The sequence below is a fragment of the Agelaius phoeniceus genome, chromosome 9 (genome assembly GCF_051311805.1).
Source record: "Agelaius phoeniceus isolate bAgePho1 chromosome 9, bAgePho1.hap1, whole genome shotgun sequence".
Lineage (NCBI taxonomy): Eukaryota > Metazoa > Chordata > Aves > Passeriformes > Icteridae > Agelaius > Agelaius phoeniceus.
In genome coordinates this window covers 32,121,784-32,136,764 of record NC_135273.1, presented here as the reverse complement: position 1 = coordinate 32,136,764, position 14,981 = coordinate 32,121,784, and the positions used below count along the sequence as shown (strand labels likewise).

At 48.9% G+C, this 14,981-nt stretch overlaps 1 protein-coding gene across 1 annotated transcript in view; it reads right to left on the bottom strand.

Moving 5' to 3' along the window:
- The window catches only part of PTEN (phosphatase and tensin homolog), a 51,001-nt gene extending 36,755 nt beyond the window's left edge, over positions 1-14,246 (bottom strand). Inside the window, exon 1 of the mRNA XM_054637872.2 lies at positions 13,761-14,246. Coding sequence (XP_054493847.1) covers positions 13,761-13,839 — 79 coding nt within the window. The 5' untranslated portion in view covers positions 13,840-14,246. The remainder of the gene's footprint in view (positions 1-13,760) is intronic.
- Positions 14,247-14,981: the final 735 nt, after the last annotated feature.

The window sequence follows — 14,981 nt, the reverse complement described above, 5'->3', positions numbered from 1 at the left end:
TGAGCTTTCCCTGATGTTCAGATGCTTCTCCTCTCCCAGGGGCTGAGACAGGAGATACTTTCCAGGATTCCCAGCTGGTGCAAGATGGGAGAGAGGCAGACACACCCCCTGAGCCAAGGGAACAGAACATCTTAACAGCAGCGTTCCCAGCCTGCTCACACACTGCTCCAAACACCAAAGCCTCCAAAAGCACGCAGGCACAGGCAGATAAAAAGTTCCAAAATAACCTGGGTGCTCCCAGGCTGCTGCAAGCTCAGTTCCTCAGCTCCTGACTCTCTCCCTGCTCCCCTCCCTGGCTCAAGGGCACAGCTCCCAGCCATTCCTGCTCCCAAACTGCAGCCAGGCAAAGCCCTCCAGGGTCAGGAGGGCAGCCTCAGACTGAATGATCCCCACCTGGCAACGCTAAAGCTGATCCTGGCAGTGCCTGGACAGGGCCTGGAGCAGCCTGGGATGGTCAAAGGTGTCCCTGCCCATGGCAGGGGGTGCCACTTTAAGGTCCCTTATACCATGAGCTTTAAGGTCCCTTAAAACCATTAAGGTCCCCTTAAAACCATTCCATGATTCTGTGACCTTTACAATTATTTTTACATTTTAAACCGAAAGTGGGAATTGGAAAAGGGGTTCCACAATATGCCAGTAAGGAAAGACAATGAAAAAAATACTTGAAATAAGGAGGGAGGTGGGAAGTATGAATCTCCACCTTGACATGAGGAAGAAAACTTCCTGGAGGGTAACAGAGCACTGCCCAGAGAGGGTGTTGAGTTTGTCTCTCTCTGGAGACTTTCCAAGCCCACCTGGAAGTGCTCCTGTGTCAGCTGCTCCAGGTGGCCCTGCCTGAGAGGGAGCTGGACTGGGTGATCTCCAGAGGTCCCTTCCAACCCCAGCTATTCTGTGAGCCTGTGATGCTGATTCACTAAAATTGTTTTGTGTGATCTGAGCTTTGCAACCTGACAGCACAAAAACCCAACTCAACTGTTGCTCAAAATGAAATACCTAACAGTGAGCCTCACAGGGAGGAAGGGTTCTTTTTAAAGAAAACATGATAATTTTTTTATACAGGCAAGCCAATGTCTCTCCCACCTAAATAGAATCGTCCTGAAGCACCTCAGTGATTATCTGAAAGCATTAGGCTGGAATGCAGCTCCCAGGCACTGCTGACTCACCCTGGTGTCTGCACAGGGCTGCTGCCAAAGGACACGGCCCCAGCACCGCCCTGCCAGGCACCAGGCTCCAGCTGCTCCCAAGGAGAGCATGGAGCACCAATCAGACACATTCTTACTGCTGAGAGAGAGAATTTTGGGGGTTTTTTTACATGCTGACATAAATACTCCTGGCAGCACGGGGAAGAGATGCAGAACCATCAAATATCCTGAGCTGGAAGGGACCCACAGGGATCATCCAGCCCAACCCCTGCCCTGCACACACATCCCAACAATTCCATCCTGTGCATCCCTGGGAGCATTGTCCAAGGGCTCCTGCAGCTCTGGCAGCCTTGATGTGCTGCTTTGAAGCTCTTGTGGTGGTTCAAACAATTAAAGAAAGGCTTTGCTTTAGGGAGCACTGAGATGGAAGAACAGAATGGAAGTGGTGCTGCTGTTTGCACAGATGAATTAAATCTCTGAGCAGAAATTGAAGTTTCATCACCTAAATGGAAAAGCTGTCATAAAGCCAATTTCTTCCACCCATCCTGGGAAAAGATACCCCAAGATCTGCAGCAGGTAGAGGGCATGGCTGTTCCTGCATCCCTCCCAGCCCATTTTATCCCCATGCTGAGGAATGAAACTCCTCTTCAGGGACAGGGACAGCCCCTGATCACTGCAAGGACCAGCTCAGGAGCAACCATCCCCTGAGCATCACCTTCAGCAGGCTCTGCTCTCCCCAGCCACACACAGCAGCTCCCAGACACCCCTTTTCACACCTCACTTCATTGAACATCGATTTCCAAAGCTGAAATTAAGATATTCACTACCAAGATGAGATTTCTTACACAGGAGCTTGGGAAGCTGGGCTTCCATTCAAAGGAAGAACTCTGAGTCATCATGGAATTGGTAACCATACTGCTAATTTTAGAAATCTGGGAGAACTGATCATTTAAAACGTGCAACAAGCTCATTATCGATTCCAGGCTTTTTTTTTTTAAGACAGGAAAACAAAAATGGAAAAAGCCTCAGTCATTTACTGAGGCTGTTCAACACATGCAAAAACAAAGCCAACCCAAGTGGTGTAACTACCAAAATTTCATAGGATCATAGGATATGCTGAGTTGGAAGGAACCCACAAGGATCCACAAGGATTTGAAATGGGCTTTTTAAAAAGCATAAAATAAATCCTACCACATTTTGCCAAAGCAGCTCTTTCCTAAGATACTCATTCCCAAAAATGGTTCTAACAGTTTTTAAAGTACTCATTCCTTTCTCAGTCTTGTAAACATGGAAGCTGGGATTTTAGTGCTGATAATAAAATAAAATAAAATTATTGGACAGACCCATGTTCAGAGGATCATTCCTGAGCTGGAAGAGATCCCCAAGGATCATGGATCCAGCTCCTGTCCCTGCACAGACACCCCAACAATCCCACCCTGGAGCAGTGTCCAAGCTCTCCTGGAGCTCTCCTCAGGGCTGTGCCCATTCCCTGGGGAGCCTGGGCAGTGCCAGCACCTCTGGGGGAGAACCTTGCCCTGAAATCCAACCCAAACCTTCCCTGGCTCAGCTCCAGCCCTTCCCTGGGTCTGTCCCTGTCCCAGAGAGCAGAGATGGAGCTGCAGCCCTGGTGAGCTCTGCCCTCAGTCTCCTCCAGTGAACAATCCCAGTGCCCCCAGCTGCCCCTGCAGACCCTTCCCCATCCCTGTGTCCCTCCTTTGGTCACCCTCTGGCAGCTTTACACCTGTTCTGTACTCTGGAGCCCTGTGACACACAAGGCAGAACACCTGAACAGCCTCCACTCATGTTCTTACCCCCAACTACACAAGCCCACTTCCAAAGGAGCCAAGAGAGCACTGTGCTGTGCCCAAGGAACCCCAAAATCACCCCAGCCCATGATCTGCTAAATCACCCAATGCCACAACGATGCTTTGTCAATACAGAAACCAGACCAATGCAAATGATCCATGTGCCACTGCAGAAATGCCTTTGCTCCAGTGCTGCTCACAGACTGAACAAAACACTCTCCTTAAAGGCTGAAATCATTCCCACATTGCTGAAGATGACAGTCTTTCCAGTTGCTATGAGAAAAATTCTGGATCATTATGCAAATCAGCTGTTATAATCACTTTCAAAAATAGCTGTCTATATATTCACATTATGCCAAGACCAAATTAAAGAATATGCAGTATACACTTGCAATTTTTTACATACATAGAGATATAAAAGTAAATTACTCATGTTGGTCCTGTAACTGATTTTGCTCACAAATTCAGACTTTTTCCTAATAATGGAAAGTGGCCAAAAAAGCAGAGCAAAACATTTACCAATTCTTAATTCTTAAAGAGTCACAAGGAAGCTGCAAAAACCAACAGCTGCAGCTTTTCCTGCAATGATCAACACTGGCAGTCAGTAACTGTAACATCATTAGAATGTCTGAGTGATTTTATGAAGTCCTATACTTCCAAGTATTTAACCCCTGATCCTCACTCCACTCTTAAGGTGGCTATAACAGGAAAACAAAGAGCAAATGACTTCATCTCCTATTTTATAGGCAGGCCAGAGCATGCAGTGCTTCAGAATTTACACACAGCTTTTTAAACCCAATGCTGAGACAGGTTTTACATCAAAACAAAAATGAAAAAGAGCTTTAAACCTCATAGCCCTTTGTAATTTTACAAATATTTATTATTTACAAGGGCCTGAAACAAAAGGAGAAGGGAAAATGGCTTCTCACTGACAGACTGAAGGTTTATATTGGATATTGGGAAGAAATCCTTCCCTGGCAGAGGCTGCCCAGAGCAGCTGTGGCTGGCCCTGGATCCCTGGAATGTCCAAGGTCAGGATGGACAGGGCTTGGCATCATGGAAGGTGTCCCAGCCCATGGCAGGGGGTAGAACTGGGTGAGCTTTCAGGTTCCTTCCAGCCCAAACCATCCTGGGATTCTGTGAATCAAAGGCTTCAGGAAGACCTAGCAAGCATTGGATTTCATCTTTCTTTAGAAAGGAAATTTCCAAGGAGCTGAGTATTCCTGAAGCTGTGGATGATGGGGCTGTTCAAGCTGTGCTTGGGAGCTAAAAACCTTTCTGCACACCCTGAACCTGACACCTGCAACTAAAACAACAACAGTCCATTTCTCCCAACGTGGAATTTCATTGAACAAAGAACAGCCTTAAACTGAGGAAATCTCCAGCCTGAAACAAGCTCCACAACTGCCAGGAATGCTAATTTTCACTTCCAGTTCAGGCAGGGGAGGCTTGGCCTTGCTTTAATCTGCTCCCCACCAGCCCAGTCCTCATCTGCTGCCAGCTCTGCTTCGTGTCAGCCTCACCCTCCTGCCTGCCAGGGGACCCAGCCACCAGTGTGGGGTGGCCAAGCTGTCACTGCCACGTCCCATGTGACAGCAAAGCCCAGGAGCAGAGGCACAGCGTGCCTTTGAAAGCTCCCAAAGTTGCTTTGTTGTCTGAATTAGCCTGCAGGTTTCAGGAACTCTGGCTGCAGGAGCTGTGTGAGGAGGTCTGGCAGCACAGCTGGGCTGAAACCTTCCCCTGGTGACCTCCAGCCCTTTAAGTCCAGCTTAAACAAGTGCACAGAGCAACAGCAAGGGAGAAAAAAACCAGCACTGCTCTAACTGTTCAACAGCTTGACAGCCTGGAGCTACAGGGGGAGTGTTACAAGAAGTGTCCACACTCCATCCTCAAACAGATTTAAGAGCCCTGACAAATGGCCAAGCTCTTATTAGTGCCATTTGCTTGACAGCATCCCAACAACAAAAAAGAAAATGACATAGGAAAATATATCCAGGCAAATCTAAAGACTTTCCTGACATGCATGCTGTTTAAGCTGTAGCCATGAGTGCCTTCTTTATTTAACAGGCAGCATTTCCATTAGCCAGCATGAAATGCAAAATAATTTTAGTATTTTTCTAGGAGCCTGGATCATCAGGAAGTATAGAGGAAATGAACAGGAAGAAAGTTCTTCAGAGCAAAGGAGGATTCCTTGTAGCCAGCCAGCTGCACTTGTCAACTCTACCATCTGTGCCTTAAACAACAAGCAAAGGGACCAACTCAGATGTGGCTGAAACATTTTATCATTTAGAAGAAATGCATTTAACCCCTTGATGCTCCATATTCCAACAAGGATTCTTTTTTTCCCCCCATTTTTTAGTGGTTTTTTTAAACTTTCAGCCTGCAATTTAAAAGCAACAACCTAGATAAGGAATAACTGCAACTCTTTCATATCCAGGAGGCAAAGCTGCCCACATGAGGTCATGGGGCTGACAAAGGTCTGGAGGGGAACTCAAATTCCCACAGCATAAAGAAATAAATCAGAAGATGCCTCAGGAGGAAATGCCAGGTTGTCTACATCCACAACTCACTTCTGGACTGCTCATTATATGGCATTTGGGAGTTATCCCAGAGCAAGAGACTCTCCCTTCATCTGTGGGGTGTAGGAGATTGTCCAGGAACTCTCAGCCATGTGGAGGCTTTGCTGAAGAGCTAAGGGGGTCACGTGAAAATTGGGGGGAAAAAACCCCACAGACCTCACAGCAGAAATAGAAAAAAATGGTAACAAAGGCATGAAAGATGATGGCTGCTCTAGAGAACAGCTTGTACTGACAAAGGCTGAGAAAAAGGCACCTGAAACTTCCATTTCAAAACGGTCTGGAATCATAAATAAAGATACAAAAGCATGCAGAGAGTAAAGGAAGCACAAGCTCTTGTGTAGAGCTGCAAGAAATGTTTGGACAATGCTCTGAGGCACAGGGTGGGATTGCTGGGGTGTCCTGTGCAAGGCCAAGAGCTGCACTCTGATGATCCTTGTGAATCCTTCCCAACCCATGAAACCCCTCTAGAACAGCTGACCATGTTAAAGGCACAGCAAAGCTGCCCTTCCCTTTCAGAAAGAGCTAAGAGCAAACAGGAACAGAAATGATGCACCACACACTCTGTGTTATTGATACAAAGTTGGGCAGAACTCTTCAGTTGTGAAGGCAGAGACTGGGCTTAAACTCCCTAACTCAGACCTACAATCCCAAGAGATTTCCAGAGGGAAACATGCAGAGGTCCAGCAAAGAAAGTTCTTTTGTTTCTGCTGACATTTTGGAAAGGCCACATGCCATCTTTCCATAGCCAGCAAACAACACATGGTGGCCCAAGGATGATGGTGCAGAATCCCAGGATCACAGAGGTTGGAAAATGCTCTGGGATCATCAAATCCACCCCGGGACTGATCCTCACCCTGTCACCCACAGCAGAGCATGGGGTGCCACATCCAGCTGTGCACAAGGCAAGACAAGGACTGAGCACATCCCTGCCAAAGGAACCAATGCTGGCAGAAGCTGCACTAGCACACCTCAATTTGAGTTTTTAAGTGCCAAACTGACCTGTTTTAACCACCAAGCCAAGTCAGCAGGAGCCCTTTCAAGCAGAGCTGTGAGATGTGACCGTGTGTTCCCAGCACACCACCCCACTTTGCAGGATCTCCCTGAACCACCACTGTGTACTCAGGCATGTCCTAACCTCAAACACCCCCAGAAAAACACAGGAATTTTATTCAGTAAAGAGAAGCCAGCACAGAGGAGTCACTACTTTGATATTTACTGACAGGAAGTGAAAAATGGCTCAGACTCAACTTTTTGCAAGCCTGAAAGAACATCCAAAAAACTTTCAGAGACAAGGGAATTTAAAAGAGCTGTGGGGCTGCAGGACAAATACAGCACACTAAAAACCTTCAGAGAACAGAAACTACAAAAAGTAGAGTTTGTATGGATTTATCAAACCTTAATGTGCGTGGGGTGGGTCAAAAGAAAATAAAGGTGAGTGGCAAAACAAGACCCAGGGCCATTCTAATAAACCACTACTCAAACAATAAGCTCCAAAGAGATAATTTTATCCAAATGAAATCTGGTGTTTCCCTCCTCTAAATGTTAGCATAAAAAAAAGGACATTACTTCTCTAACTCACCCACACAAGAAATGAAAGAACAGAAAATCCACAACTCTTCAGTTGTAGCCCAGTATATACCCAGGCAATGCAATGAATTAAGCAGAGGCCTCTAAGAAAATTAATCATGCAATTAAAAGCTATTATACTACAGCTCCACAAAGGCAGAATTAAGTTTATAAAGCCATTTCTTAAGCACTTCACTACAAAAAACTGGATATTAAGCAGTTTTTCTGCACTGCTGCACGCTGGGGCTGTGGAGCTGGGAGTTCATCTTTAAAGGGAACAATGCCAGCTTTTGCAATAGTCATCATCCCAAACACAGAGCAGTTGAGTTTAATTTTTTTAGCTGCACAGTCAATTACCATTTGAATCACAGAGCCACCACTTGAGCTCCATTGCCTAAGAATCGTTATTAAGATAACCTAGATTTATGCAGCATGATACAGGGCCTAATTGCACAATTATTTACTTCCATTCAACAAAAATGCTTTTTTTTTTTCTTTTTTTTTTTTTTTCCAGGGCCTCACAGGCAAGACAGCAGAGGAGGCAGATGATGACAGGAGCAAAGAGGATGCTGGCTTGAATTAGAAACTGGAACAAGGATTTGTTTACATCTGAAATATCAACCTGGGCCTAAGACACATCCAAAAACTAACAGAGCCCAAAGGAGACTCAACCACCCACAAATAATCCATGTTTCAGGAGACATCCTGCTCTACAGGGCCACACATTTCCAAATAAATTCTCTTCTTACAGTCCAGAAATCACCATTCCAGTACCTCACAGGAAAGCACAAACTTGCACAGCTTTAATCCCAAAAGTGCCCAAATCAAAGGAGCCCACACCTCCCCTAGGATTTAAGATGAGGCACAGGGCATATCCAGGAATTACCACACACAACTCCAGGCTATAGATCCTATTTTCCTCCCTGAAAAAGCCATGCAATAAATTAACCTTCAACATCCCCCCTGTATCAGGCACAGTAAATGAATAAAAATCACACAGAGCTCTGAGTTGCTCCAAACTAGGAAGGAGCTGGGCTTTGGGAGTTAGTTATGAGTAATGACAGTATCTTTAGTTTCTAATGTAATTAAGGGATTTGACAGCTCAGCTGCCTATTCCCTCCCTTCTCTTCCAGTTTGTCAGAACACAACAATTGTCCTTTAAATCATTATACAACAACTATTTTCATGTTTAAACCTGTTGGAGGGGAAGATTCTGGCTAAGGTACCAGGGTATAATTTGTCAGCTTATGCAGCATTAATATGGCAACAACATTAATCCATTACAAATATAATTTCATTTAAGGAATTATTCAGCAATTCACAACCTGCAAAAACTTGGTGGACAGAAGCTTTACATATAACATTTCAACTTTGGATTTGTACTCCCTGAAGTTTAGTTTTGGCTTTATGCTTTTTAACACAGGGAGGTTTTAACACAACATCCTTTCAGCCATATTATTATTGAATAAATTATATCAATTGCTTCCATAACAAAGAGGACTTAGGTGTCCAAACCAACCTATAAGGAAGAGAATGGAGAGCACAGCCACCTCTCTTCTGGGAGAAAATGAAGATAATTCTGTATTCCTCTACACAGTGTTTTAAGACATCAATACTCAGTGTCTCTACAGCAGTCACTGTGCTCCAGAACACTTTGGCAAGACCAGCAAGTTCTTCTTGGTGTCCTAAGTGAAGCACTGGGTAGGCAGCAACAGGAATTTTGTCCCAGAGAAATGTGCAACCCCAGCCTAGCAGTTATCTAGAGCCAACTATCTCTGGGCATGAATTCTACTGCAGCAGCCACAGCAGCTCCAGTGTTGCATAAGCTCCACACTCAATTCTCCATCCTCTCCCAGGTCAGGGGAAGGCAGATGGAATCATCCTGTGCACAGAAAGGCTTTCCTGACCAGCAGAGATTCCTAGAAAGATGCATTTCCAAAATTCACCATCCTCCAAGACTCCAGCTGGACCACCCAGAGTAAATGTGGGGTGGGATTTCCACAAGTCCTCAGCAGTGACAGAACTGTCCTCAGCCAGCAAACCCCACAAAGTAACTCCTCAAGTGCCAGCACCTCATCACTCTTAGTGCAAGCAAGAGAAAACTTGGATTTCTCCTTAAAAAACACACAGACCTGGTCCTAGCAAAGCTGGCACTTGATTCAGCATCACCCTCCTCACGTTCAACAGCAAAGCTCTGCATGTTCTCAAGACTCCACACACTTAAATGAGCTTAAAACCAGGCTCCAATCATCAATCACTTTGGCTGGGCATTTTCTAAGAGGTCACCATATAAGAAATACTATGCAGGGTCCACTCATTTCTCTGCCCACCTTGAGAAGAACACACAGCCACCACTTCTGCCCACTTCCAAGTGTGCACAGGAAGGTATTTCTGAATTTGGAGTTTAGCTTGTGCAAACAATCTCCACATGCACTGAAAATTTCTGATGATCCAAGCTGAAGCATTTCCCTAACAATTCTCCACTACAAGTGCAAAGGGACGAGCTGGAATTTATGAGGGCTTTTTCTCAGTCCCTTTCTGAATAAAAGCAGTGAAAAGGCAGGGCAGGAAGGGGCTGGGTGAGTCTGGATGGGATTGAATCCCACAGCACCTGCTGGAGTGTGGGGTTTGAAGGTTTTAGCTGCCCAACAGCCCTATCCATGCAACCATGGCACGGGGTTTGGGGTTTTCTGAGCTGTGAGGAGCAGTGAACGACCCAGCCCACGTCAAACCCCAGAAGAGAAAATGCAGGAACACATTTACAGCAATCACCACCTTGCCTTCTCCATCTGGACAGGTCAAAGCCCTTCATGCTTGCTAAGTGCAGAAATCTTCCTGGGATCAAACACATCCTGTAGCAAGCAGGGAACTGAAACTCTGCTGAGTCCCCAGGCAGGAGGGCCAGCAGTGCTGTCTATGCAAACAGACCTCTAAGATGAATCCAGAGCAAAACTGGCACTGATCTTGTCCAAAACCCAACATCATCCCAGGCTCCAGAAGCAAAATCAGTCTGTTGGGCTCTAAACACTGCTAAGGAACATGGTTTACTTCAGAACAAAGAAATACTTTCCCACCAATAAAATGCATTGCCAGTTGGTCTCTTCTAGTTTCTTCTAAACCCTCCCTTTGCTTGTGTACAAGACAAACTCGTTACAAAACCTCTAACAAACTTCAATTTTAAAATGAGACCAAGTCTTTTAAACAAATGGCATTTCCAGCTCGGGCTCTATTTTTAAACACAGTATAGACCTCATGCCACTAATTCACTTTTTTTTTTTTTTCCTGGAAGCTGAGCCATTTTGAGTCAAGTCCCATAATTTAAAATTTCATTAAAAATGCAAAGAGCTTTAGGACTGCAAACAGCATAAAGCAGTAAGAGATTCTAAGGAGAGATTCTAAGGAGCTTCCTGCAGCAATTTCAGCATTCCCTGCCTTTCATTCCACGAGACAAAGGACGTGTGAGACGTGTAAACTGCTCCCAACATCTCCTCTCGCCTGAATGTTGCTGCAGTTTGTACCACTATGTAGGTCACGAGCTCCACATGCTTCAGTCGAGCCCTAGGCTCAGCTTAGCTGCCCGTTTGCACCCCTGTCAGAAGGCCTGGGGACACCAGACTAAGTTTAACCCGAGCTAGGACAGCCACAAGAAGCAGCTACTGATTTTTTCCCACTTGCTAAATTCACACACAGAGCTCTTAAGGCACGGGCAAGCCATGCACTGCTGCACGGATGTGTTTTGTCTCTGCTGTTCCCTGCAGTAAAGGGGGCTTCATCAAACTGCACAATTTCAGAAATATCACATAGAGTGCCTCAGAAAACATTCTGGTGCTTGCAGCATCAAGAAATGCAACCACCAGAGAAGAAAGACGTGAATCCAAACTTTCCTTCTCACCCGTGGGCACCAAAAAGTATCCAGTAGTGCAGAAATTAATTAAAACCCAAATAAACCAGGAAGAAATATCTGAAGCATTACACAGCTGATTTAATGTCTCCACCTTTAAAACCCTTTCTTCTTTTAAATTCAGAATCTTTTTTCCAAGATGTGCATAAAGACTGCTCAGAGAGAACATCTGATTAGATGACAAGCAGCAGCAGTGTGGTTTGTAAGGACACACAGGCCCATTTTCACACTCTGCACCGATTTTGGGAAGATGCTGTCTGCCTTTGCTGAAATCCCACATCACACACACAAGGATTCTTAACCAGCTCCTCAGGAACTGAGGGTTCCAAGCACAATGTCCTGTCCTGCACATCCATCAAGATCACTTTTAAAAGGATCTGACACGGCCCAAGCAAGGATTTTGGCACTCCAGCACCTCACCCAGCCTAACTCTGGCACCCAGGAGCTCCTGCAAGGCCTTTGGATGATGTCCATGCCCAAAAATCTCTGATCACAGGGGACACTCAGAGAGGGGCAGGGGAAAGGGCAGAGCACAGAGCACAGAACACAGACACCTCACCTGGTCTCACTGCAGCTCCTTTCACTCCCCAGCTCCCAAAGGCAGGTGAGCAGCAGCTGCTGAGTGCTCTGAGCTGCAGGAGGAACCCAGAGCTCCATTTCCCACATGCCCAACTCCTGGCTGCCCTTCCCTTCCCTTCCCTTCTGGCTGGACAGAGGCAGCTACCCCGAGCTGAGCAGCCATCTCAACACCTGGTGCTCCTGCCATGCCTTCAACAGCTCACTGGGGCTTCAGGTTTTCTATTTTTTCCCCTTAATATCACAAGGTTGGAGAGCTAAATCCATGGCCACGTGTGTAAGGAATACAAAGCTACCAGGCTATTATTTCCAGCTACCAGGAATGGTGAGCAACAATTCCATGGGAGCCCTGCACAAAGTGATGAAAAAAATTCAACTTTCACTTCTGCAGCAACATCAGCCTTCATGCAAAGCCACTGCACAGAAGTCTTCATTCATTAATTATCTGTTCAAAATGTGCAGCTACCAAAAAACCCCACTTCTTTCTAGAATATTTTTTCATCACTAAAGAAACCATCCCATCTTTCCCACAATTTTCATGGCAGAACTGCAGCCAGCTGCTCCTTTTAGAAACACCAGCCTAAGCCCAGTGTAACAGCCTCTTTTAACACCGAATTCTAAGAATAAAAATTCAAAATAAGCAATATTCATTTGACACATCATTAGGAAATCTTGAGCAAGAAAGTCGAGGTTCAGCATTCACTAATTTTCTTGCTGAGAGCATATGACCAGTTAAAAAGATGTCTTTGGGTCAAAAATATCTCTCCTTACCAAGGGCACATCTGGCCAAAGATGCCTGAAACACCAAACTCCCCAACTGTGAAGGCTAAACCTTTTGGTCTTGTCATCATTTAACTCTTTCCATAAAGCCAACAAAATCACCAAGTGCAAGCACCTAAAAATCCAGGCCTAAAAGTATTTTTATCACAAACATAATGCAGGAATAATGAACCAGAACTGCTGGGTTTTTAACTAAAAGCTAAGCAGCCACTTGCTAAAGTCCAGAACCTTTCAGGTTGTTTTAAAGCCATCAAAATTTTAGGCCAAGGCTCAATGCCAAAGCAAGAGCTCTGTACTAGCTACAGCTTTTATCAGCTTTGATCCTGCTCAAAAACTGGATTTATTTGGAGCACTTGCTCAGACCTGAATGTAATTGCTCCAAAACCCAATAAATTTCCACCTAATCCCGTTGCAGAACAGAAACATCTCTCCACAGGGAGAAGTCCAGCTCTGAGCACTACTGTCAATATTCATTTTCCCAACTTCTAAGCGAAGTTCTTGCCCCAAAACAGCACCAATCTTTCCCCACCACGGAACAAGACCCTGCCCCTACCCACCATGAGCCCTGCAGGGCATTCCAAGCTAAACATCTGCCCGACGCCGCTCCAACACATCTGTTCCAAAGGCCACCAAAACTACACACCGGCTTTTGCCTCATTAGCCGTAATTGCACGCTAATTACTTATTCCAGAATAAGTATTCTATACAATCCTCCTCGATGAGACCCGACGCGCTCTCGTTTGTGACACATCCTCGTGCAGCTCACCGGGAAAAAAAAATGGTGGGTTTTGGCTGTTTTGGTGGCTTGTTTTGGTTTTTTTAATTTGGAAGGAGCTATTGCCACCTCTTGTCATGGAGAGCCTCGCTGCATCCTAAGGTACAGCTCTGCCTTAGCGGAGGGCTGGAAATCAGGGCAGAGGACACAGCCTTCCACTGAAGCAACCCGAGGAAAGCCACAGGCCTGCCACGATTATAATCGCGATACACGGCGAGTTACTAAAGTTAAAAAAAATATATATCTATAAAGCGCTGGGCACGCAAATCACGGCGGGTCGGGCGCATTTGCTGCGGGAGCCCAAAAACCAAAGGAGCCGGAGATAAGCGGCAGCTCCGGAGCGGCCGGGGGGCTCCGGGGCCGGGGGGAGGGAGGGCACGGCCCCTCGGCGGCTCGGGGGGGGCCGCGGGCCGCCAGGGCCGGCAAGGAGCGCTGGCGTTAATCCTGGAGCTCCCGTTAATCTGCCGGGCCCGGACAAAAGGCGGCCGAGGCGGCGGCAGCGGCGGCGGGGGAGGGCGCGGCGGCCCGGGCGAGCCCCGGCGGGCGGCGGAGCGGCCGGGGGCAGCGCGTTAGGTAACGCCGCGCGGGTCTGATGCAATCGCGGGACGTGCGGGAGCAGGAGCGGGAGGAGGATACAGGTCAGGTCCAGGTCGAAGCCATCCTCCTGGTATCGCCTTTTGTTCCTGCTGACGATCTCTTTGATGATGGCGGTCATGTCTGGCAGCCGGGGGCCGCTCCGGGGCAGCGCGCAGGGCCCGGGCGGCGGCCGCGAGGCACCACCGGGCGGCCCCGGGCGTTGATGCTCCGGCGGCTCAGCCCCGGGCGGGCCCGGCTCCCGGCGGCGGCACCGGCTGCCGCTCCCTCCTCCTCCTCCTTCTCCTCCTCCTCCTCCGAGCGCGTCGGGAGCCGCGCCGAGCCCCTGCGGGCGGTGCCGCCGCCGCCGCCGTGTTTGGGGCGAGCGCGGCGGCGGCGGGGGGAGCAGCTCTGCGGCGCTCCGGGCCCCGGCAATGGTGACAGCGGCGCGGGGCGCGCCCCCGGCCCGGCCCCGCTCCGCTCCCCGCCCCGGGGGCCGGGCGGTCGCTCCCTCAGCTCTTCCCGGCGGCGGCTCCTCAGGGCGGCACGGCCGCGCTCATCCCCCGGCCCGCAGCGCTCGCCGGCGCGGGGCGCCCATCATGGCCGCGGCTTCCGAGAGGGACGGCGGGCGGCGCCGCCACGCCCACGCGACGCATCCGCCAACACACAAAGTAGTCCCTCCCACCCCGCCACAGGAGAAGCGGAAAAGCGGCGCACCGGGGGCACCGGCGGGACGGATGGCGCTGCACGCACCGTCCGTACCCCTCTGCCCGCCGGTTCCCCTCGCCCCACAGAGGGGGTGGGGGAGGGGGGGGAGCGGCGAGCGGAGGGATACGGCGGTACAGTGAGGCAGCGCGGTGCTCCGTTCGGTCACGTGGGCACTGGCGGCGGCGCCTCCCCCGCGGGCGGAAGTGGCCGTGAGGGGCCCGCGCGGGCCGGGGGCCTCCCAGCCCCTCAGAGCTCCCGAGCCCCTCGGAGCCCCGGCACTGCCGCTCGTCCGCCTCTCCTCCTTCCTCAGCCCAGCTGGGCGGGAGGAAGGCGAGGGGAAGAAATGGCTCCGGGGAAAGGGAACGATGTGGGGGGGGTCAGCCCGGCGTCTTGAGGGGGTTCGGCGTCCGCCCCTCACGCCCCCCGGGGTTGGCGTGGAGCGGAGCAGCCGCGGTGAGCGAGCGCCTGTCGCCCCCTGCAGCCACCGGGGCACGGAGGGAAGGGGGCTCTGGGCCACCTGCTGCCCTCAGAAGGGCAGAATCATTTGGCTTGGAAAATCCCTGCCAGCCCATGGAG